Source organism: Trachurus japonicus, chromosome 19 (assembly GCF_045865225.1).
Source record: "Trachurus japonicus isolate A0001 chromosome 19, Traja_1.0".
NCBI lineage: Eukaryota > Metazoa > Chordata > Actinopteri > Carangiformes > Carangidae > Trachurus > Trachurus japonicus.
This window is the reverse complement of record NC_140925.1, coordinates 725,306-749,628: the sequence shown is the minus strand read 5'-3', so window position 1 is coordinate 749,628 and position 24,323 is coordinate 725,306. Positions and strand designations below refer to the sequence as shown.

Here is a 24,323-nt window from a genome sequence, read left to right as displayed (position 1 = left end):
GGACAATTCCAGGCGAATTCAACTCTGGGGTGTATTTTCATATCATTTTAGGTCTAAAAGAATGAATCTGAAGATTTTCAGTTTAATGTCTCCTGTTTTGCGGTAGTTGCATCTGTCCCCGCGTCGCCACGGCAGCAACGAATGGGAGTGGATGTAAGTTCTGCTGTTTAGGCTGTTTCCAGCCCTCAAAGCCACAGACAGTGTCAGATGGAGACTCAAACATGCACCCAGAAGTTTATTTACTTCAACAAGCCGACATGTTTGTAAAACTAGATCTAATTCAAAGTCTGGCGGAGTCGAGACCCAAGTTGCCGCTCGGTGTGTTCAGGTGCAGTGGGAAAAGCTACCGTTTGTGTCATAAACACAGGAATATCAACTCTTTACTTGCTTCAAGTAAAAAAAACTTCTCGGCGCATGTTTGAGTAGCCACCTGACGCTGTATGTGGAAAAAAATGTACACTTGAAGCAAGTAAAGAGTTGATATTCCTGTGTTTATGACACAAACGATAGCTCCAACTGCACCTGAACACACCAGCACTGCAACTTCGGGCTCGCGTGAGACTCCGGGAGACTTTGAATTAGATCTAGTTTTACAAACATGTCGACTTGCTTGAAGTAAATAAACTTCTCGGTGCATGTTTGAGTCTCCATCTGACGCTGTCTGTGGAAAAAAATTGTGGCTTTGAGGGCTGGAAACAGCCTAAACAGCAGAACTTACATCCACTCCCATTCATTGCTGCCGTGGCGACGCGGGGACAGACGCAACTACCGCAAAACAGGAGACATTAAACTGAAAATCTTCAGAGTCATTCTTTTAGACCTAAAATGATATGAAAATACACCCCAGAGTTGAATTCGCCTGGAATTGTCCTTTAACGCGTTAAAGTCCCGGCCCTAATTGTTTCATTTTAAAATGTGTGTGCGTGTGAGAGAGAGAGGGTAAGTGAGGGGATGATATATATATATTTTTTATCTACTTTTGTGTTTCATTGGTACAGTTGAGAGCTTGGTTTTTTTTGCATTTCGCTGCACTGTTTTTTAACCTTGGTTTTAGCTTTGCATGTGACCAATAAACTTTATCTATCTATCTATCTATCTATCTATCTATCTATCTATCTATCTATCTATCTATCTATCTATCTATCTACCTCTGACTTTAATTCTTGATGAATGAAAACATGAGTCTGTCTTGCGCCGGTCAAAGAATTTCACGGTGCGGAGGCTCATAAATGTAGTGGAAACACTTTGCTTTAACAAAACTCCTGGTTGTCCCTTTAAACTATACGTATATAAATAAAAAGATGCAGAAATGAAACGATGGCGACAGTTTGAAGAAGCTTTAATGAGTTTAACTAAACATCAACAGTTCTTTAACAGTAATTAGAGGTAGAGTGTGTTCATTAGTGTCCTCAGCTGTCAATCATTCAACCGTGGCTCAGAATAATAAATATCCACATTAGAACTCCATCTCCCATGATGCTTTGGGGACCCTCTGGTCTCTGGACTCAGACCGTGGCCCCTCGCTGCCGGACCGTCCACTCGGTGATGAGGCGGTGGGCGATGGCGTGTGGTGGGGGCAGCCAGAGGTCGGGGGCGTGGCCTCTAGGGGGCGGGGCCTCCAGCTGCAGCGCCGAGGTCACTTCCTCCAGACTGAACCAGCGGGCGTCTTCCAGCTCCGAGCGGTCCACGTCCAGCTGGACCGAGGTTAAAGGGACAGTACAACATCTAGTCATAACCCCTATAGTCATTAAAGGAACAGTTCAACATAATCCCTATAGAGAGCCGAAGCGGAAGCAGGAACTAACGGCGCCATGGGTCCTCAATTCGAAAAAAGTCTCCATAGAAAAGAACGGGAGCAAATTTTATTTCATGATCCGTTTGAATTGTGCCATGAGTAAAAAATATGTCCTCTACCTGTTTGAGCTCCTTCCCTCTGGCAGGAGATTTAGATTGCCAAAAGCCAAATCAAACAGACTGAAAAACTCATTCATAACACAAGCCATCACCCAACTTAATTCAAATTCTAAACAGTCATGATACACCCCGCTTACCTATCTATTTACTTATTTACTTACTTATTTATTTTCGATTGTATGGAACAGCTCCCAGTTTGCCCTCTGGGATACTTGTCATTTTAATGTTGTGTGGACGTAGCCTACTCTATATGTTCTGTGTTTTTTTTTAACCTTTCTGCAACATGAATTTCCCCTAGGGGACAATAAAGCTGAAGTTGAAGTTGAGTTGAAGTAAAACATCACGTTTCATGAAGAGAAACCAGCAGTTTGTTGTCACGGCAACAGAAGAATGTATTGAGTGTGAAGACGCTCTACAGACTACAGATCTGTGTCCCACTAAAAATACGTCACCAACTGACACGGGAAAGGAAGGACGCCATGTGGTCGCCATGGTGACGTCACCTACGCCACCTGTAGTCTTTCTGGTTACGGACTCTTCTGAGTTTTATTCTACAATAGTTTTACAACAAACTGCTGGTTTCTCTTCATGAAACGTGATGTTTTAAACAGGTAGTCCAGTGGTTCTCAACTGGTGGGTCGGGACCCAAAAGTGGGTCTAGACCCGTTCTGGATGGGTCGCGGACAGCTGGTCAAAAAAGTAAATAATATTTAATGCACATCTGATGTTGGACATGTCTTTTATTTTGAAAAATAACTTATATTGAAAGGCACTGTCACTTTCTTATTATTTGCTCTGAATGCAAAGATCTCAGTTTCTTATTAATGTGGCCTGATGCAGTGAATCTGGTTTTGTTTTGTGGGTCTTTATTTTGTGCAATTTGATATTTATTCACTTTAGTGAACATGCTCTGAATGCAGAGATGCATTAGAAGTCAAATATATCGTTTTGTTGGTCTCCATTTTGTGCAGTTTGATATTTTTTCATTCACTTCCGTACATGCAGTTGTCATGGTAACTTGAATTCTATAAAAGTGGGTTGCGACTTAGGCCTAGTCCACACGAACACGGGTATTTTTGAAACCGAACTTTTCTGGACCCCGGTTAAAAAAAAATTCGCGTCCACACCACCGGTGTGATAAAAAATAACTCCGTCCACATGAAACCGCAAATCCGTCTTCATGTGCATTCCAAAGCAGTAGGTGGTGATATCACTCCTAACCATAGACTGTAAAAAGAATGGACGTAGCGTCCGTGACGTCCCCCATTGGTTTTGGGGAGTCGTTTTTGTGACTCAAATATGGCGGCCTGGACAGCGCCATGTTGGATTGGCCGGCCGAGAACCCGCCCACTGGCCTCGAAGCAGCCTGTCTCCGAACCGCTCCGGACCTGTCACTCAATGTTTCCGCGCCCTGATTGGCCAGAATTTTAACCTAATAACAGTAAAACTGTAGAGTTAAAAAAAAATTCACCCCCCTCAGAGTGTGTGCGGGGGTAGAAACTATCGATTGAGACGAAAAAACGTTCTGACACCAGGCTTTTAACATGTTTATTGAGGATGTAAAGTGGGTGATTTTAACATGGGGGTCTATGGAGAATGCTGCTTTCTGACACCAGCCCCCAGAGGAAGAAGAGGGGATTGCAGTTTTTTGAACGCGGAAGTGAGCTTCACTTCTCAGACCGACAACTGCCCCCTTGCTCCTAACAGGAAAGCAGCTATAACTTGTACAGAGAGAGTGGAGGCTCAAACATCTCAAACTGACCGGCACCGCTAGTCCGCGCTACTAACACACCCCGCCCGTAATCTCTTGTTTATGACAGATACGAAAATACACAAATACACACATCGCAACGATAATCCATCGATCCACTGATTGATTCTGAAAGGCTTCATTGAAAACAAATGTACAGGACGGAAGGAAGCAACACAGTGGGGAAGTGACCGCAATTTACTATTTGATAAAAGCCTATTTTAGCCATATCAGCATGGTGGGGTCCGCCCGCTATTCCGACATGTCTCTATTTAGACATCCCGCTATTAGACGACATCCCTCTATCTAGACATGCCGGTAGTCCGACACTTTTTGATACCGCTATTCCGATTTTTTTTTTTTTTTTTTTTTTTTTTACAGCTGCGATACCCAGGCGCGTCTCTCTCTCTCTCTTTTCTTTTCAGCATGCCTGTCACCGGTTTGATGAGGGAGTGATGTTCTTAATTTCAACAACTCAACTATCAAGTCGCAAACAAAACTGACACACATGATAAACAAACAGAACTATGCTGCAGTTTGTTTGTCAAGTTAACCTGTCACCTTCAGCACCACGGACAGCGAGAAGCTGCAGCTGTGAGCGTCTGGGCTCTGGGCTCAGGGCCTGGGGCCTCATTTATCAAAACTGTAAGTAAGCAGTGTAAAACTGCTGCTACTAAATGTTTTGCTTAGGCCTACGGAGAAAAGACACCCAAAATATTTACACCTTTTTCAGATCTATCAAACTGTGCATGCACAACTCTCCGCAATTTCTCTTTGATAAATCAAACTGGATACAAGAATGGTGTGCAGTTGTGCACGTGAACACACCTCCGTCCCGGAATGCGTAGACACAACCATATATGGTCAGCACGTGCATATTAATTAGCCATGTGCGCTCTGAGGAGCAGCAACAAAGTTATTCTCTCTTCAGCTGACTTCAGTGACAGAATAATAACAGTCTCAGTAGCTGCAGATCAGGGGCGCTGCTGCCGGTGTGTTTTTAAACTTGGAGGGTTTGTTTTTTCTTCTCTCTTATAGGCCTATGTATTTGTGTATGAGAAACAGTGTCTCAGATGAAGAAAAAAAATCAGGACAGGTCTGACTATAACGTAGACTAATCAATCAATGTCGGAAAAGCGGAATGTTTGAAAAATAGTAAAGTGCCCCCACTCCGACAATGAAAAAAAGAATCTCGGAATAGTGGGACGCTTGAAAAATAAAATTAGAAGTCAATGTCGAAATAGCGGCATGTTGGAATAGCAGCATGTAACCACATATGGTGACCACGCGGTTTTGTATTAGTGTCCGCATGTTTAGTGATTATTGATATTCACAGGAGCGTCTGAGTGGTCAGCGCATGGTCAGCGTCGAGAACTTGACGTGCTAGCAACAGTAACTAGGGAGGGCAGGGATTTCTGAAAAATGTCCGGTTTTCCTGTCCACACGTGAAGCTGAAACCGGAGTTTTCGAAAAAGTTCACCCTGGACTCCGGTTACAAAAAACTCCGGTTTCAGGAGCCCAGTTCTGCGGTTACGTGTGGACGAAAGGCCAAACCGTGTAGAGAAACACACGGTTTCAAAAATACCCGGGTTCGTATGGACGGGGCCTTAATGACCCAGAGTGAGACTAGTTGAGAGGTAGAGGACATATTTTTTTCTCATGGCACAATTCAATCAGATGACGAAACAAAACTTTGACTCCCGTTCTTTTCTATGGAGACTTTTTTCAAATTGAGTTCCCATGGTGACGTTAGTTCCTGCTTCCGCTTCGGCACTTCGGTCATTGGTGCATGTTGTTTTGAGATCGGCGGGGCAGAGACGTGAGCTGCTCAGTTGCAAAGAGGCGGAAAATTTCCAGTAACTTTCCATGGGAGGTTAAGCTGGGGAATTTTTTTTAAATATTCCAAACTGGAAACTTTCCATGGGAATTATGGGAATTTATGTGAATAATGGGAATTTGGGGGAATTTATGGGAATGAACTGGAAATTGGGGGTAATTTAAACAAACTGTATCATATCCAAACATACATGTAAATATTTAGTTTTGTCCTAAGCAGACATCCATGCAAAATAATACAATTAAATCATGACATGACATTAGGCTACAACAGATTTATTTGTGAGTAGAACTTTATCAAGTTTTAATTCTTGTATGAACAATCAACAACAGAAACATGAATGTAGAGTACCATATGAAGGCTGACCTGTGTGTGTGCGGGGCTGACAGCAGCGTGGCAGCCCAGCATGAAGGAGCTGTGAGGGAACGGCCAGTGCTGAGAGGAGCTGTAGGAGAAGCTCTGCAGCTCCAGACCCACCTCCTCCGCCACCTCGCGGCTCAGCGCCTCCTCCACTGACTCACCTGGAGATACAGCTGCATCAACAACATGTAACCACGGCAACAGGCCAACCAACAGGTGTGTGTGACAGGGGCATCGTCACACCTCGTCCTGACATGCAGCGAGCAGCAAGCGAAGCGGCAACGAAAACTAGCGCGAAGGTGTCCTGATATTGTTGTGGAAATTTTAAGCCGTTGCTGTTGGTGAATAATGAAATAGAGACTTCGTCGGCCGACAAGCTTTTTATTTCCTTGCAAGGAAAGGTCAGTTCATATCCGAGTGGGTGATGGTAAAGAAAAGACCAAGACAATGGGGAGACATAAACATTTCTACTTGAGGAACGCTCCCTCAGGTAGGCTATATTCCACATCCCTCTGTCTGCTGCAGGGGTCAGCCCCCAACTCAGGATATCTTTTCACAGGTATTGACGACATCCTGGAGTGTGATTAAGAGCTCTAATCAACGCAATTTAAAATAGGCTACAAAAGGGTTTGAGTATATCATGAGGAAGTGAGAGGTTGGGTGTCTCTGGAACTTGAAATGCAATTACAAGGTCTAGACATTAAAATATAAATGGGTCACAAACAAAAGAAGATCTGATACCTTGGAGGGAAAGCAGGGGGTAGGGACGTCACAAGTGATTAAAACAAAAGGAATATTCAAATTTACCATTAGGCTACAATATGAAGCGTGACGATTTTGTGGCGAGTATATTCTATCCACCACTTTATTTTCCCATGATCCATTGCGTCACACCACAACAGAAGTCGGTTTTAGTAGCATTCTAGCTAGCGGCTAACTGGTAGCGTTAGTAGCGTTAGCGGCTAACTGGTAGTGTTAGCCGCCGGTGTAGGCACCAAATGTGGGGGCTCTGGGCTGCCAAAACCGTTTTGACTAAATCTGATGTTTGTTAAGTCTATAAAACGAATTATTGAACAAACATTACTATTTCTGTGTCCACGTTTTTGTAATTAGTCATGGTTATCATAGTTGTTAGCTTTGCTGCTGCTGACAGCTAACAACAGCAGCAGCTAAGCTAACTATCAGGACGTCAGCTGTTCCCGTTGTCGGACACGACATGAAACTACTCCAGTTAGCTCAGTCATGTTGGAACTAGGATATCCGCTGGAAAAAATATTTTTTTCATGGGCCGTTTATTGAGTTATTTAAGACACTGCTAATGGCTAACAGCTAACGGTTAGCCCAGCTATGGTTAATCTAAAATGTAATGAATGGAGTGTCATGGCGACACCCAGCGTCGTTCTCCGGAAAGTGGTGGATTGGTTCAGAATCCAAACCAGTCAAATTATCGAGGGACGTAGCTACACAAACTTGCGGCGCTATTCTGAGATTCCTGACATCTCCTGGTTGCCTGGTTGTTTCTCACATCTCTGAGTGTTTGTTCCTCTCATATCCTCCTCTCTCTGATAACTAGCTTGTCAACAGGAAGCAGCGTGGACTTATCAGCCAATCAGAAGTGTTTAGGGGCGGGACACCGCCGCCAAACGTCGTCCAGATAGAGACAACGCGAGCGATAATTTCAGGGCGGCGTCAGGACAGGCTGATTGAAAAGTAGCTACACATTCTAATCACTTTTCCTCTCTTGCGTCGCTGTCACATCGCTGTAGGTCAGGACGGGGTGTCAGGTGCATGTAACCACGGCAACAGGCCCACAGGTGTGTGTGTGTGTGACACTGACCCATGTCACAGAAACCAGCCAGAGCGCTGTAGAGACCCCGAGGGAACGAAGCCTGGCGGGCCAGCAGGCAGCGGCTGCCGTCCGTTACCAGGACGATCACCACTGGAGACATCTGGACCAGGACCAGATGGACCAGGTGGACCGGGACCAGGACCAGGACCAGGACCAGGACCAGGACCAGGACCAGGACCAGGACCAGGACCAGATGGACCAGGTGGACCGGGACCAGGACCAGATGGACCAGGTGGACCGGGACCAGGACCAGATGGACCAGGTGGACCGGGACCAGGACCAGATGGACCAGGTGGACCGGGACCAGGACCAGGACCAGGACCAGGACCAGGAGAGAAGAGGAAAACCCAGTCAGACCTGGAACTCTACACATCAACTCTACAAGGAAGTGACGAGCCGGTCCAAATCCGGTCTGAAGCGGATTCTGACCCGGTTCTGGTCCAGTTGTAGTAGGCCTGGGACGATAATCAATAAATCAATTAATCGCACGATAAATGAAAATGAACTCAATAATTTTTCCGGCCTCGATAAATCGCCATGTGCATGCGCACGTATTTGTTTTCCTGGTCTCTCGCCTCCAACCAGGCTGGATGACAAGAGGCTTCACTCTGTGCATCGGTCTCAGCACCTGGGCGTTTGTTTTGCAGAATAAATGGAGTGAACCCTCTTTTCAGTCATCCAGGATCTTTGTTTCCCAGAATGCATTTGGCAGCAACCGGCAGCGCTAGCTGTAAAGCTAAGCAGCTAAAAGCTATTTTACCGTAATTCTTGCTGCAGCGCTGTTAACACGTAACTTTTTAAAGTTTTAATATTTTTTCATGTGAGAAAGTCACAGTTTAGATCCCCAGTCTGTGGTCAGTTTATCCACATATCGCCTGGTAGGAGATTTCCTCCCACGTTTTTGGAGCTAATGTGGTAGCAGCGAGCAGGAGGAGCGGGGCTTCCCACAGTCTGCAGCATGGATGTATTATGGTCTGCAGCATGGATGTATTATGGTCTGCAGCATGGATGTATTATGGTCTGCAGCATGGATGTATTATGGTCTGCAGCAGCTCACGGGCCGGTCAACCTCCGTCATTGGGGGAGAAAACGACTAAGAAAACTTATCAGCAGGTTTTTAGAGGTTTACCACCGGCTGGTTTAATACTTTATAGGAGATAAATGCTAGTCTCACTGATGAAATCTTACATCTGTCACATTAGTTTGTTTGAATGAAAAGTGGAGCTTCAGGTGTGTAACGTTATTGGACAGAAGAGCTGCACTGTTTATTATTTTTTGTTTATTTTATTTATTTAGGATAGTAGCTATAAGTTCTTGTCATTCCAATTACAATGGTTAAAAAAAAATACTCATGAGAAATAAAAGTTTATCGCATTTAAAAGGGTCTACTTGCATTATTATGAAATATTATTATTATATTAGTGGTTAATTTGTTCTCAAAAAAATGTGTCAATAATATCGTTTATCGTCAATAATTTGTGGGACAATATATCGTCCAGCAAAATTTATTATCGTCCCAGGCCTATGTTGTAGCCTATAAATCTCTCTGCCCCCTAGCAGCAGCAGATCTCTTTGCTCCGTAGGTGGGTCTAGAAACGAGCCAGAGGAACTTTTTGAGTCTGGAACACCGTTTGTGTTGACCAATCACAGCGCTCTATCTGTTTAGAGAGTCGTTGGGCGGTTTAACGCCATGACGACGTACTTGCGACAGTGAAAAACATGACAAGAAGAAGATGGCTTTGGCAAAGGAATGGTTTGAATCGGCCGTTGGCATCAACTTTGAAATAATTAAACTTGTCATTTTCTTTAAAAGTTGAGCCAGAAACTGACCTGAAGTCGTTCATTCAGAAGAAGGATGGATTTGGTGTTTTGCCGACGGGATGTGGGAAAAGTTTAATCTAGCGACGTCATCCTGCTCTTTGCTCTGATTGGTCGTAGCGCTACCCTATTGGAGCAGAGGCAGTTTGACAGACAGCCTTCATCCCGCCCCCTGGACTGAGCCGAGGTCTACCGCTCGTTGACACACTAGACATGGTAATGATGTAGTATAGTATAGTATAGTATAGTATAGTATAGTAGTAGTATAGTACATATAGTCTGGATGGTCAGGCTGGTCCAGTACCGTGGGGTAGTAGACGATGCCGCTGCTGCTGCAGACCCTCTGGCTGCCGGCCCGGTTCCTCTGGGTCGGCTCCCCGGTGGCGCTGCAGAACCGGCTGGTCTGGTGCCAGCGCAGCAGAGCCTGGCCCTGCAGGACAGAACCGGATCGGATCAGTTCAGTTCAGTTCAGTTCAGTTTTTATTTATATCCCCAGGGAAACTGGATTTGCAGCCAGCATTACAAACACAAGACAAAAAAACAGCATCCAAGACATCGACATGTCACTGACCACAACATAGTGCAGTAATACATTAAAAAACAGTACCAATAATAAAAACATACTACTAATAATAATAAATTACTGTTGATAATAATAATACATAATGCTCTGCGTTCAGAACCAGAACCAGAACCAGAACCAGAACCAGAACCAGAACCAGAACCAGGACCAGGACCGGTCCTGAACTGACCCTTTACACTGAACAGGTGAAAACGGCCATGAAAATAGTTGGCAACAAAGACTAAGACTCCCCGACCCTTCAGTCAGTCTACGAAGGCATGGTGGTGAAGCTGGCACATCCCTCACATATTCTGTATCCAGAATATGAGCTATTACCGTCAGGGAGAAGGTATAGAGTAGGCCTATAGAGCCGATGCAAAAGTAACCGATACAAACTCAGTTTCCTTCCATCCATTTCCCTCTTAAATAAACCTGCTAAATCTTAATTGGGCTGTTATCCCTAATTTTCATCTCTTGAGATTGTACTCCTTTCATTGCTCTAGACACTCCTACTGCACTTTATTTGAGTTTTAATAGTTTCTCATCAGTATTTTTTATCTACCATATTTGTATTTATCTGTGAGAACTGTGTGAGGAATGTCGAATGTACTGGGTTTTTTTTAATCTGTTTTGTGTATTTATGTAATGCAGCAACATGACTGTCCATGACACATTTCCCTTAATAAAGTTTATATTGCTACTGATTGACACCGAGCGGTCCGGGAGCTTCCTGACCTTGGCCACTAGGGGGGCGTCCGAGCCGGTCAGCAGGAAGAAGGACTTCTTCAGGTCCATGAAGTTCCCCTTGCAGTCTTCTTCTACTGCGGCCGGGTCCAGTTCTCCTGCAGAACCCAACACAGACCACAACATCCAGAACCAGGACCAGGACCAGAACCAGAACCAGAACCAGAACCACAGCAGAGATCTGGATCAATATGTGACCTGATCCATCAAAATGAGTCACAGTGACCCCAAATTTCAAAGTTGAGATTTTGGTATCAATGGAAAGATTAGAAAATAATCATTAAAATGATACCTTAGTCAAAGTCACAGCTACATTTGATGGTTTTCTAGATGTGGCCATTTGAATTACGATCTTTCACTCTCTTATTCTGACCTGAGAAAATAGCATTTAAAGTTTTTGCCAGTGACTCTGGCGTCTGTTCCTGTACCACGTGATTACACGCACCCTATACGGCCCCTTGTTGTCATAGAGACACCATTCAATGACCCTCGGAAAGCAGAGAATCTCACAATTCAGATGCTTTTTACAGCTCGTTTCTATCATAAACGGTTCAGAAGTTGTCATGTTTTGTTGACATTTTGTAAAACATGTGCAAGCGTTGTGTCGATGCTACGTTCGGTTTAGCATCGATGCTACGCTCTGTTAGCGTTGATGCTACGTTCGGTTTAGCATCGATGCTACGCTCTGTTAGCGTTGATGCTACGTTCGGTTTAGCATCGATGCTACGCTCTGTTAGCGTTGATGCTACGTTCGGTTTAGCATCGATGCTACGCTCTGTTAGCGTTGATGCTACGTTCGGTTTAGCATCGATGCTACGCTCTGTTAGCGACGATGCTACTCGGTTTAGCATCGATGCTACGCTCTGTTAGCGTTGATGCTACGTTCGGTTTAGCATCAATCAATCAATCAATCAATCAATTTGTTTATTTCGGGCATGTCAATTTAAATCATCATCATCACACTTCATCATCAAATAATACAATACATGGCCGAAAGGGAAAAGCGGGAGAAGCAAAAGCTTACTATGTTACTATGTCTTATTCTGACCTGAGAAAATAGCATTTAAAGTTTTTGCCAGTGACTCTGGCGTCTGTTCCTGTACCACGTGATTACACGCACCCTATACGGCCCCTTGTTGTCATAGAGACACCATTCAATGACCCTCGGAAAGCAGAGAATCTCACAATTCAGATGCTTTTTACAGCTCGTTTCTATCATAAACGGTTCAGAAGTTGTCATGTTTTGTTGACATTTTGTAAAACATGTGCAAGCGTTGTGTCGATGCTACGTTCGGTTTAGCATCGATGCTACGCTCTGTTAGCGTTGATGCTACGTTCGGTTTAGCATCGATGCTACGCTCTGTTAGCGTTGATGCTACGTTCGGTTTAGCATCGATGCTACGCTCTGTTAGCGTTGATGCTACGTTCGGTTTAGCATCGATGCTACGCTCTGTTAGCGTTGATGCTACGTTCGGTTTAGCATCGATGCTACGCTCTGTTAGCGTTGATGCTACGTTCGGTTTAGCATCGATGCTACGCTCTGTTAGCGACGATGCTACTCGGTTTAGCATCGATGCTACGCTCTGTTAGCGTTGATGCTACGTTCGGTTTAGCATCGATGCTACGCTCTGTTAACATCGATGCTACGCTCTGTTAGCATCAATGCTACTCAGTTTAGCATCTGTTTCTGTACCGTCCCATCTCGTCATAGAGGCAACATTCAATGACCGTTGGAAAGCGGAGAATCCCGCGATTCAGATGCAGTTTACAGCTCGTCTCTATCATGAACGGTTCAGAAGATATTTCATGTTTTGCACCGAAGCAACGCTCATTTTCAGAGGGTTTAAGTTGCAGGTCGACTTTAATCATCATTTTCGTGCCTTTTCTCAATTATCTGGACTGTGAAACTTTGGGAGATTGTTTTTTGAACGTCATTGCTTTGAAATTAGGGTAAAATAATAGAATAGGTCACATCTGTTCTTACCGACATCCAGACAGAACTGAGCCTGGTTCTGTTCAGAACAGCCGACCAGAACCGCCTCCTGCAGCAGGGAACCGTCTGCTCCGAGCCGCTGCAGAACCGCCTGCACATCTGGAACCAGACAGAAAAAAATGTTTTTTTAAATTTTTATTAAATCATTAGCGATGCTTATTTATTAGTCCACACTACATGTTGGTGCCTTCGGTCCTCTCGGCCTCGCATCGTCTCAGGAAATAACTGGGAAGGTTTCAGAATGTTTCTAAACTGAAAGCAGCAGATTCTCTAACAGACTTGATGACACCTGTCGTCTCCGTTCTGACGACTAACACCTCGTCCTGACCTACAGCGATGCGACAGCGATGCGACAGCGATGCGACAGCGATGCGAGCGAGGAAAAGTGATTAGAATGCGTTACTTTTCAATCAGACTGTCCTGACGCCGCGAGCGACGTCGCTCCGTCCAGCGATGTCGCTCAACCCTGAAATTATCGCTCGCGTTGTCTCTCTCTGGACGACATTTGGCGGCGGTGTCCCGCCCCTAAACACTTCTGATTGGTCGATAAGTCCACGCTGCTTCCTGTTGACAAGCTAGTTATCAGAGAGAGGAGAATATGAGAGGAACAAACACTCAGAGATGTGAGAAACAACAACCAGGAAATGTCAGGAATCTCAGAATAGCGCCGCAAGTTTGTGTAGCTACGTCCCTCGATAATTTGATTGGTTTGGATTCTGAACCAATAAAATACTCGCGACAAAATCGTCACGCTGCATCAGGACACCTTCACGCAAGTTTTCGTTGCCGCTTCGCTGGCTCGCTCGCTGTAGCCTATGTCAGGACGAGGTGTTACACCGAGGGAACCACCACAGATTCTTGTAAATGGTTTCAAAGTCCGAGGCTCGATCCAAAAACGCTTTTACACAGCAGAGAATCACGCTGCTCGATCTGAAACTGTTGAACACAACAAAAAGCCAAACCACGGCATGATGATGTAGTTTGATCTGACACTAGACTGTTGCTCTAACGAGACGTTTTTTAAATCCTATTAACCAGGTAATAATTCATAACCGAGTAGCAGATTTCTTACTCGGGTACTCGAGTACTCGGGGAACCGTACACATCCCTAGTTCTTTTCTCTACCTGAGGTCCTGAGGTTCCGTGGTCTGAAGGTTCTGTGGTTCTCCGTGCGCTGCAGCAGAGGAGCCAGACGGTGGAACAGGAGAACCTCAGCGTTCTGCAGAGCTGCAGCACAGGAACCATCGTCCTCCTTTAACCTGTTCAGAAACCTGAGAGGAAATCGATCAATCAATCAGTCAACCAGTCAGTCAATCAATCAGTCAATCAATCAATCAATCAATCAATCGATCAATCAATAAGTCAATCAATCAACCAACGAATCAATCAATCAGTCAGTCAATCAGTCAATCAATCAGTCAGTCAATCAGTCAATCAATCAACCAATCAATCAATCAACCATCCAACCAACCAATCAACCAACCAACCAACCAACCAATCAACCAACCCACCAATCAATCAACCATCCAACCAACCAATCAATCAACCAACCAACCAACCAGTCAATCAATCAACCAATCAATCAATCAACCAACCAATCAACCAACCAACCAACCAATCAATCAATCAACCAACCAACCAATCAACCAATCAATCACTAAATCAACCAATCAACCAATCAATCAACCAATCAACCAATCAATCACTCAATCAACCAATCAACCAATCAATCAACCAATCAACCAATCAATCAACCAATCAATCACTCAATCAACCAATCAACCAATCAATCACTCAATCAACCAATCAACCAATCAATCACTCAATCAACCAATCAACCAACCAACGAACCAACGAACCAACCAATCAACCAATCAACCAATCAACCAACCAATCAACCAATCAACCAATCAATCAACCAATCAATCAACCAATCAACCAACCAACCAACCAATCAATCAATCAACCAACCAACCAATCAACCAATCAATCACTAAATCAACCAATCAACCAATCAATCAACCAATCAACCAATCAATCACTCAATCAACCAATCAACCAATCAATCAACCAATCAACCAATCAATCAACCAATCAACCAATCAATCACTCAATCAACCAATCAACCAATCAATCACTCAATCAACCAATCAACCAATCAATCACTCAATCAACCAATCAACCAATCAACCAACCAACGAACCAACGAACCAACCAATCAACCAATCAACCAATCAACCAACCAATCAACCAATCAACCAATCAATCAACCAATCAACCAACCAACCAACCAACCGACCAACCAACCAACCAACCAACCAATCAATCAGTCAATCAACCAATCAGGTCTCAGAGAGTTCCAGACCTCATCCTGGAGATGAAGCTGGAGCAGCGTCTGGTCACATGACGAGTTGTGGCACAGAGAAGAATCCTGGAGGAGCTCAACATGGCCGCCACTCTGGACTGGACCGGACTGGACCGGATTGAACCGGACTGGACTGGACTTGACCGGGCTGAACTGGACCGGACTGGACTGGACTGAACCGGACTGGATCACTCTGGACCGGACCGGACTGGGTTAAAGAGGCTCAGCTGCAGAACAACAGGAACCTGTTAGCATCGTTCTCTGTCTATCCACAAGTTTCTGAACGTCATCTATGGTCAGAACCAGAAGCCGGTTTTGCCGGTTTGGTGGAAAGTACGTTTCCGTTTCCATGGTTTTCAGTCGTTGTCATAGTTGCGGTAAACGCATGGATCTATTAACGCTGGCTTTTAACACGGATGTCAGTCTGTGTGATATCCACTGTTAAAAGCTGCTGTGATGATCCATGCGTTTTACAGATTTTCATTGGAAAAAAAAAACAAAAACCGAACTACCGACTACCGAAACCATGGAAACGTAAACATGAAATTCCACCGGAAGAGCAAAACCGGCAAAACAGGCTACGTTTTTAACGTTCGGAAAAAGGTGGACATAGAACAACTGATCTATCCAGTCACTGTTTTTGTTTACTACAGGTGATTTAATTAGATAAGCATGTGACGTCCTCGGGTGACGTCATCAGCGAGGCCCCGCCCCATGTGGCTGAAGCCCCGCCCCCTGTAGCTGAAGCCCCGCCCCCCTGTGGGCACCGACCTGACTCCTGGATCTAAACACAAACTCACACAGAGACAGAGACGCTTCATAAAGTTGTTGAAACAGTTTCACAGACCTGGTTCTGGTTCTGGACCTGGTTCTGGACCTGAACGCTGCAGAACTTTTCCTTCAGAACAGAACAGAACCGGTTCGGTCAGTTGTGTAAACACTGCGTGGTGCGTTCAGGTTCAGCAGCAGCTTCCTGTTCGAGTCCGACCCGGAAGACAAACAGCAAACAACTGCTTCCGGTTCCGGTCTGTGCTCTGTTGTCAGAAGTTCAGAACCAACCGAGCAGCTCTGACTCACGTTACTCTCGTTACTCTCGTTACTTTAACTCTCCTCTGCTCCAACTGAACCGACCGAACCGACCGAACCCCGGAGCTCCGGATGCTCCGGCCAGTCAGCGGTCCCTGAGGCGGAGTGAAGCCGGGGCAGAGCGCGCTGCGGCCGGCCTGATGAGCAGCTGTGTCCCGCTGACCACCCAGCTGGCCACCGTCATGGAGACTCTGGTCCACGCTGCGGTGGCGCAGCTGCAGCGGCTGGTGGAGGACGGGTCGGTCTGCTTCAGCCTCACGGTCCGGACCGGGACCAGCACCGGGACCAGCACCGGGACCGGGACCGGGAGAGAGGCGCCTGCTGCGGCCAGAGAGCAGGACCAGACCCGGGACAAGATGGTGAGGAGCTGCAGCCCGGGATGAGTCAGGGTTTAGCTGTGAGGCGTTCACTGTCCTGCTGCAGGTCGGGATGAGTCAGGGTTTAGACTGAGCTGTGAGGCGTTCACTGTCCTGCTGCAGGCTGGGGTCCATGCCTATGTTCCCACAGTTCTAAGATTTTTCTCAAAATTAGGCCCTATGTTCCCTCTGAACTCTGTCTATCTGGCCTATCTAGCCTCTACCTGGTCTTTTTACTAAACTTAACCAACTCCTTTCTTCATTGCCTAAACCCAACCAATGGTGGGACCAAAGGGCTGAGGGAACATAGGGCTGAGGGAACATAGGGCTGTGGGACCAAAGGGCTGAGGGAACATAGGGCCTCATTTTCAGTGACAACAAAAGTTAGAAATGTGGGAACATAGGGCTGTGGGAACATAGGGCTGAGGGAACATAGGAATGACCCCATGAGGAGCCGGGCTCTGCTGGGCTGCAGCCCGGGATGAGTCAGGGTTTATCTGTGAGGTGTTCACTGTCCTGCTGCAGGTCGGACAGCTGTGTAGGGGAGACCGGGGTTGGTTGTCACACTTTTTTACTCATGTAGCTACGAATTGCTCATCTTCAGAAAAAAACTTTGAACAGTAATTCTTCCATTAAATGAAAGCTTAAGGTCTTGGCTTGAAACTGGTATCGTTTTTGTCTTTAGAACATATTGCAACAAGAAGTAATTCACCATGAAAGACACTCTGACACAATGTGACAACCAACCACATGTTGGTTGTCACATTGGGTCTGGGGTTGGTTGTCCCTGTGGAGGTTCAATAGGGTTTCAGTCATATATTAGGATCTTAAAAGAAGATGTGTAACTTTCTAGACACACCAAATAACTTTTGAAATAAAAACCACCTCTATAATAATCACCAGTGCCCCGTTTAAACAATAAGACTGAGACAGGTGATCAGTTCTCTGATCAAATTATCAAATCATTATGAATAAGTTACCTCATTAAGCCTACATGTCCAATATTATAATAAGACTGAGGCAGGTGATCAGTTCTCTGAATTATCTAATGAGAAGTAAAATGGAAGAATTAGCAGTGCTGTAAAATTATTTCACTGTGAAAGCCATTGTCACATATGTGACAACCAACCCCCAGAGCAGTGAGACAACCAACCCCAACTGACCATTTAACAAACACGTTAAACTAACTACCACATAGCTTTATCTTGCTGGCTAAAAGATGACTCAACAGAAACTACCACTTTTGTTTTGTTAATGAGTGTTTTATTGTGAAATGACTAGTAACATATAAGCTGTTATTACAAAAATAACACAAACATGAAAAATTACTCTGACCCATAAAAATGATCAAATATATCCTCACCTCAATGTTTAGTGTGCATTCAACAAAATGACTATTGCAAAATGAACAGGAAGTCAGGGCGTAATTACCATAGCACATGAAGGCACCATTAGTCTGATCTGTGAGGCGTTCACTGTCCTGCTGCTGGGTAATAAGTGGTTAATAACTGTGACCCTCCAGGTGCAGTTTGCCTCGGTCATGGAGACTCTGGGGAACGAGGCTCTGGGGAAAATCCTCAACATCGTGGACGAAGCCAAACTACTGGAGTCTGGGGGGGGCAGGAGGAACCAGACCAGCGTGCTGCACGTCCTCGACAACACACGAGTCGGTGCGTACACACACACACACACACACACACACACACACACACACACAGCAGGGTTATTATAGTAAACTAAAACTAAACTAGTAGTGAAGAAATAATCTAGTAAACTGAAATAAAACTAAAGGGAACAAGTTCATCTTCAGAGGTCTGACAGAGGCTTTCTGCTAAAACCTCAACAACTACAACTAAGACTCAATAAAAACTAAACTAAAACTGATTCATCTCTTGTTGAACTCACTGAAACTAAACTGAAAAACTAAATAAAGATAAAAACTAATGAACATTTAGAAACTCTAATAACCTTGACACACACACACACACACACACACACAGACCAATCAGGAGGCTGAATGATGATGATGTCATTTCCTGTCCCAGAGCTGGAGCACTCGTACGGACTGCGCCTGCAGAGCAGCGAGGACGACGAGTCCCCTCAGGTAAGACTGCTCACCTGTCCCCGTGGTGCCTTCACTGAGCGGCTCCTCGTGGTGCGTTCACTGATGGTACTGACACACCAACTCTGTCAACGGACGTCAAGTCAACGGATCCCATTCATTGTCTATGTAGAGCAGCAGCTGCGGCTGCGCGGTGCATCATGGACACAACACGTCCAGTTGACGGCCCAGTCGCCGTATGTGAATTTGCATAAAGTTCGATAGATTGAACTTTATGCAAATGACATCCGTCCAACGCAATGCAGCCGGCTCAGAAACTTCGTTCAAATTATCAAACTAGGCGGTGTTGATCAGATATGAATCCAGATTCTGTTACTGCACTGTTACACATTTCAGAAACATACTTTAGTGTGTTGGTTAAAGCTTCAGTCAGCGATCCGGTGGTTTTGTCTAACTTCCTGTCAGCAGATGGAGTTAGCAGCCCCCGCCCTCGTCATGGATCTATTGGTCCTCGTCCCTACGTCACCACATTCAGGCGCATCCCTTGGCTGCACACACAGAGAGGACTGCCCCTTTATGCCGTTCTCTCTCCTCATTGGATAAAGGTTGTAGGATACAAGGAAAGTTTTCTCCTGGACTCAGAGCAGAGCAGAGTGACTGACAGACCCGTGTTTCAGACCAAACACTCTATAGAAGTGATTGCTGTCGGAAGATACAACTATTTAAGACTTAGATTAACACAAAAATATCACTTACTTCTGCTTTAACTGTAAAATGAGATGGTTTGTGACCCGGCCGCCATGTTGGAAACGGCAGAGCCAAACTCAGCTCCGCACCACGTCACACAGAACCGCCCACTCGCCGGTGCGCTCGGCGATCAGTCGCCGCCGGAGTTGGTGTGTCTGCACCATGACCTGCTCCCCGTGGTGCGTTCACTGACCTGTCTCTGACTCTGACGTGTGTACGTTGTGTACATTGTGTCCGTTGTGTCTCCACAGACCAAGCAGGAGGAGGCGGCGGCCGACACTCCGTTCGTCATGGCCGTCACCGTCAAAGACGAACACGGAAACATCGACCTGGGAGCCATCGCTGAGAGTGAGCACCTCATCAACTTCCTTCCTTCTTTCAACAATCCTTTTTTTCCTTCCTTCCTTCCTTCCTTCTTTCCCTTCCTCCTTCCTTCTTCTTCCTTCCTCCTTCCTTGAACCAATCTGTTCCCTCCCTCCATCTTTCTTTTCTTCCCTTTTCCTTTCCTTCTTGCCACAGTCCCTTTTCCCTCCCTCCCTTCCTTCCTTCCTTCCTTCCTTCCTTCCTTTTTGACCCAATTGGCCCAATCTGTTCCCTCTCTCATTCTATCTTTCCTTCCTTTTTTCCTTCCTTCTATCCTCCATCCTTCCCTCTGTCCTTCCTTCCTTCACTAGTTCATGGGGCAGATACCTACTGATGCCCCAGGAGGCTTTTATTGTGACAGGCTGACAGGAAGTGTTCAGAAACAGTTTCTGTCATGTGACCTCACCTGTTGAACTCTTTTTTTTTTCTTTTCTTTTTTTTATTAAACATATACAGTATATATACAAACAATAAACATACAATGAACAGATAAACAAAATATATATACATACATTGAAAGGGGTATTCATATTATATTATATATTATAGGTATTATTAAATCATATAGTTGTTTGTAATAATTTATAATATTCCAAGGTTTTTATAGCTTTTCTGTCTTTCATATTTTGTAGTAGCTGCATGTAATATATCTATTATCTATAATATATCTGATTTCTATTTTAAACTCATAAAAATTTGGTTTTTTGGACCATTTACACTTATGGATATAATATTTTCCTTGTAAAATAAAAAGATTCAACAAAAACAATTCCTTTTCCTTTTTCATCACTTGTTGAACTCTGTCTTTGTCTCCAGGAGCTCGACTGGAAGCATCCCAGCCCGTCTCCATGGCGACAGCAGCAGCAGCGGTTGCTCCGGTGCGTGCGAAGCCGCCGTCGGAGCCTCAGTTCGTCCTGCAGAGCGTCACGTGGAAGTACTTCATGTGCACGGCGTGCGGGAAGTCGTTCACGTCCCAGAGCAACCTGAAGTCCCACTACCGCATCCACACGGGCGAGAAGCCGTTCGCCTGCGCGCAGTGCGGCCGCGCCTTCCGCCAGCGCCAGAGCCTGCAGAGCCACATGCGCGTGCACACCGGCGAGCGGCCGTACGCCTGCGCGCAGTGCGGCAAGCGCTTCACCAAGCAGGCGCAGCTCAAGACGCACGCCATCATCCACACGGGCGAGAAGCCGCACGGCTGCGAGGTGTGCGGCCGCCGCTTCAACCTGCTGCAGAACCTGCACCGCCACGCGCACACGCACACCGGCAAGAAGATCTTCGTCTGCGGCGCCTGCGGGAAAGGCTTCACGCGCTCCGTCACGCTCAAAGCCCACGAGCTCATCCACACGGGGCAGAAGCCGCTGAAGTGCGAGCAGTGCCCCAAGACGTTCCGCCACGCCGTCAACCTGAAGAACCACCGGCGCGTGCACAGCGGCGAGCGGCCGTTCGGCTGCGACGTCTGCGGGAAGACGTTCCGCCAGTCGGTCAACCTGAAGATCCACCGCCGCATCCACACGGGCGAGCGGCCGTTCGGCTGCAAGGAGTGCGGCAAGACGTTCAGCCAGCAGAGCAGCCTCATCTCGCACGGCCGCACGCACTCCGACGCCAAGCCCTTCGCCTGCGCCGACTGCGACAAGAGGTTCAACAACGCCAACAGCCTGAAGCTGCACACGCGCGTGCACACGGGCGAGAAGCCGTACGGCTGCGACGTCTGCGGGAAGACGTTCAGCCAGGGCAGCCACCTGCGCACGCACAAGAGGCACGTGCACGCCGGCGGCAAGCAGTACATCTGTGATAAGTGTGGGAAGAGATACTCGGACCAGCGCAACCTGAAGCTGCACAAGTGCGGCTACGCTTGAGGCTGGACAGAAACGCTTTTAAAGGGATAGTATCATTTTTTAAAGTGTGGTTGTATGATCTCCAAATAGCCCCTAAGTACTTTAATTGCAGTAGAAGACTCTCTGCACTCCTCCCGTTAGCAACGCCAGCCCATAATAGCCCTGCCCAGAGATTTACAACATACAGTGTTGTGAACAGACCCAAAGAAACGGCCTATTTTCACGGCCTAAAAGAGGTTTTACCTGAAAAAATATAATATAGTTTTTTCCAGCCCTTCAAAGTGCAGGAAAAACACAGTTTTTATTTGGACCTAACCAACTGCTGATCGGCGGGCGCTAACCCTGGGCGGAGGGATACGTGAGTTGGTTAGGTCCAAATAAAAACTGTGTTTTTCCTGCACTTTGAAGGGCTGGAAAAAATTATATTATAGTGAACAATGGAACTGTGTATTTTTTTCCAGGTAAAACCTCTTTTAGGCCGTGAAAATAGGCCGTTTCTTTGGGTCTGTTCACAACACTGTATGTTGTAAATCTCTGGGCAGGGCTATTATGGGCTGGCATTGCTAACGGGAGGAGTGCAGAGAGTCTTCTACTGCAATTAAAGTACTTAGGGGCTATTTGGAGATCATACAACCACACTTTTAAAAAAAAAATGCGACTATCCCTTTAATCCAGTTCTGGTTCTGATTCTGCTGCAAATTAAACCTGAGAATAAAAATGATTGAAAACATTTTTTATTTTATTTTATTTTATTTTTTTCCGTTTGGAACGTTCAGGAAAAAGAAGTAAATGTAGTTCCAGATGTTTCCAGATGTTTGGATCAGATGTGAGTCAAAGATATTTAGTTTGAGGACAGGATTTATTTTTTCAGTTTGCGGGTTAGACAGGAAGTGGAGCTGTTTTAACCAATCAGAGCACACTGGTGTCGAAGTGGGCGGGGCCTGGCCTCAGGTAACTGGACTGTCACCATGGAGACGACTCCATCCAGACCAGGGACGGAGCTGATTGGATGGTTTGTGCAGCAATGCCCTCTGGGAGTTTTTATTTGTCTGTGACCGACCGATAAGCCCCGCCCACTGAAATACTGCGCTCTGGTTGGTTGGAACGAATGGATTTAAGTTAATTCTGAAAGTGTCTGTAAATATGCACATTGTTGCTTTTTTATAATTTTATAGATGATATTTTTCATGTTCGAAAAATATAAATAAAATCTACAGAGTTCACGTGTGTGTGTTATTTTACACCAGATCGTTTATTAAGCTGCCTTCGTTTTCTTCTTTCTATAAATTAGTTATTATCATTATTATGTAATAAAATAAACAGTGTTACGTCATCACAACAAAACTTTATTAGTTTGAAAAGGTTTTAAACATTAGTTCAGTGACAGTTCATTCTGTTTTATTCACATTTTATAAAACTCGTCTTTTATTCCAAACAGTGAAAAAACATTTTATCCAATAATTCATGTCTTCGATGATCAAATTTATTTATTTTCCCCATCAGAATCTTTCTTTTTTTTAAAAATTCTTTATTGAAAAGTACAAAAATAAACAATACTGGCATTTTTCATAGTGCATATACCTTAAGTGTCAAGGGAATGCCAGATGAACATCATTCAACATTAGTGCAAGTTAAACTCACAATAGCAACATACACATTAGTGCTTCAATAGAATACATTTAGAGCAGTTGAAATAACATTAAAATTAAAATAAACATATCAAAATAAATAGTCAAAAATAAATTAAATCTAAAATAGAATAAGCATTGATTTCATAAGGGGGATTCAAATCAATTTTTCCCCATCAGAATCATTAATGAGCTAATCGGTGTAACGTAACGCCGACGTAACGTAACCTTACTACGTCACCGGACGTGAGAACATGGCGCCTCTCCGCCCGGAGCTTCACCTGTCAGCGCCGAGGATGAGAGGATGAGAGCGGCCGCAGCGAGCGTCTCTCCCCCGGCCTGAGGCTCCGCGGCTCGGCCTGAAGCTCCGGGAGACTCCGCTGCTGCTCGCCGAGGATGAGGAGCCGAGGGCGGCTTGGTTTGTCAGGAGGAGCCGCTGTCTGGACCTGGAGCTCCGGAGAGACGAGCTGACGATAAGTTACCCACAGCCACACCGGAAACCAGACGGCTCAACCCTTCAAAATAATACCTGAAACACTACAGGACCGGAAACCAGACGGCTCAACCCTTCAAAATAAAACCCGAAACACTACAGGACCGGAAACCAGACGGCTCAACCCTTCAAAATAAAACCTGAAACATTACAGGACCGGAAACCAAACGGGTCAACCTTCAAAATAAAACCTTAAAACCGGAAACCTTTGCTACAGGACCGGAAACCAGACGGGTCAACCCTTCAAAATAAAACCTGAAATATTACAGGACCGGAAACCAGACGGCTCAACCCTTCAAAATAAAACCTGAAACATTACAGGACCGGAAACCAGACGGGTCAACCCTTCAAAATAAAACCTGAAACATTACAGGACCAGAAACCAGACGGGTCAACCCTTCAAAATAAAACCTGAAACACTACAGGACCAGAAACCAGCCGGCTCAACCCTTCAAAATAAAACCTGAAACGTTACAGGACCGGAAACCAGACGGGTCAACCCTTCAAAATAAAACCCAAAACATTACAGGACCGGAAACCAGACAGCTCAACCTTCAAAAT

The 24,323-nt window shown here is 45.4% G+C and overlaps 2 protein-coding genes across 2 annotated transcripts; one reads left to right on the top strand and one right to left on the bottom strand.

Moving 5' to 3' along the window:
- Positions 1-1,495: 1,495 nt before the first annotated feature.
- nudt13 (nudix (nucleoside diphosphate linked moiety X)-type motif 13) lies at positions 1,496-16,287 on the bottom strand. The gene is made up of 9 exons (XM_085761755.1): positions 16,040-16,287; positions 15,193-15,419; positions 13,953-14,098; positions 12,819-12,926; positions 10,826-10,932; positions 9,833-9,958; positions 7,699-7,810; positions 5,868-6,022; positions 1,496-1,694 (listed from the first exon to the last, which is right to left on the bottom strand). The coding sequence occupies exons 2-9, from the start codon at positions 15,273-15,275 to the stop codon at positions 1,506-1,508; spliced, it is 1,026 nt and encodes a 341-aa protein (XP_085617881.1). The 5' UTR covers positions 15,276-15,419; positions 16,040-16,287; the 3' UTR covers positions 1,496-1,505.
- Positions 16,288-16,403: 116 nt separating this feature from the next.
- Positions 16,404-21,662, top strand: LOC146967077 (uncharacterized). The gene is made up of 5 exons (XM_085761754.1): positions 16,404-16,637; positions 18,157-18,304; positions 18,680-18,738; positions 19,695-19,791; positions 20,623-21,662. Exons 1-5 carry the CDS (start codon positions 16,419-16,421, stop codon positions 21,660-21,662), a joined length of 1,563 nt encoding a protein of 520 aa, XP_085617880.1. The 5' UTR covers positions 16,404-16,418.
- The last annotated feature ends 2,661 nt before the right edge of the window (positions 21,663-24,323 follow it).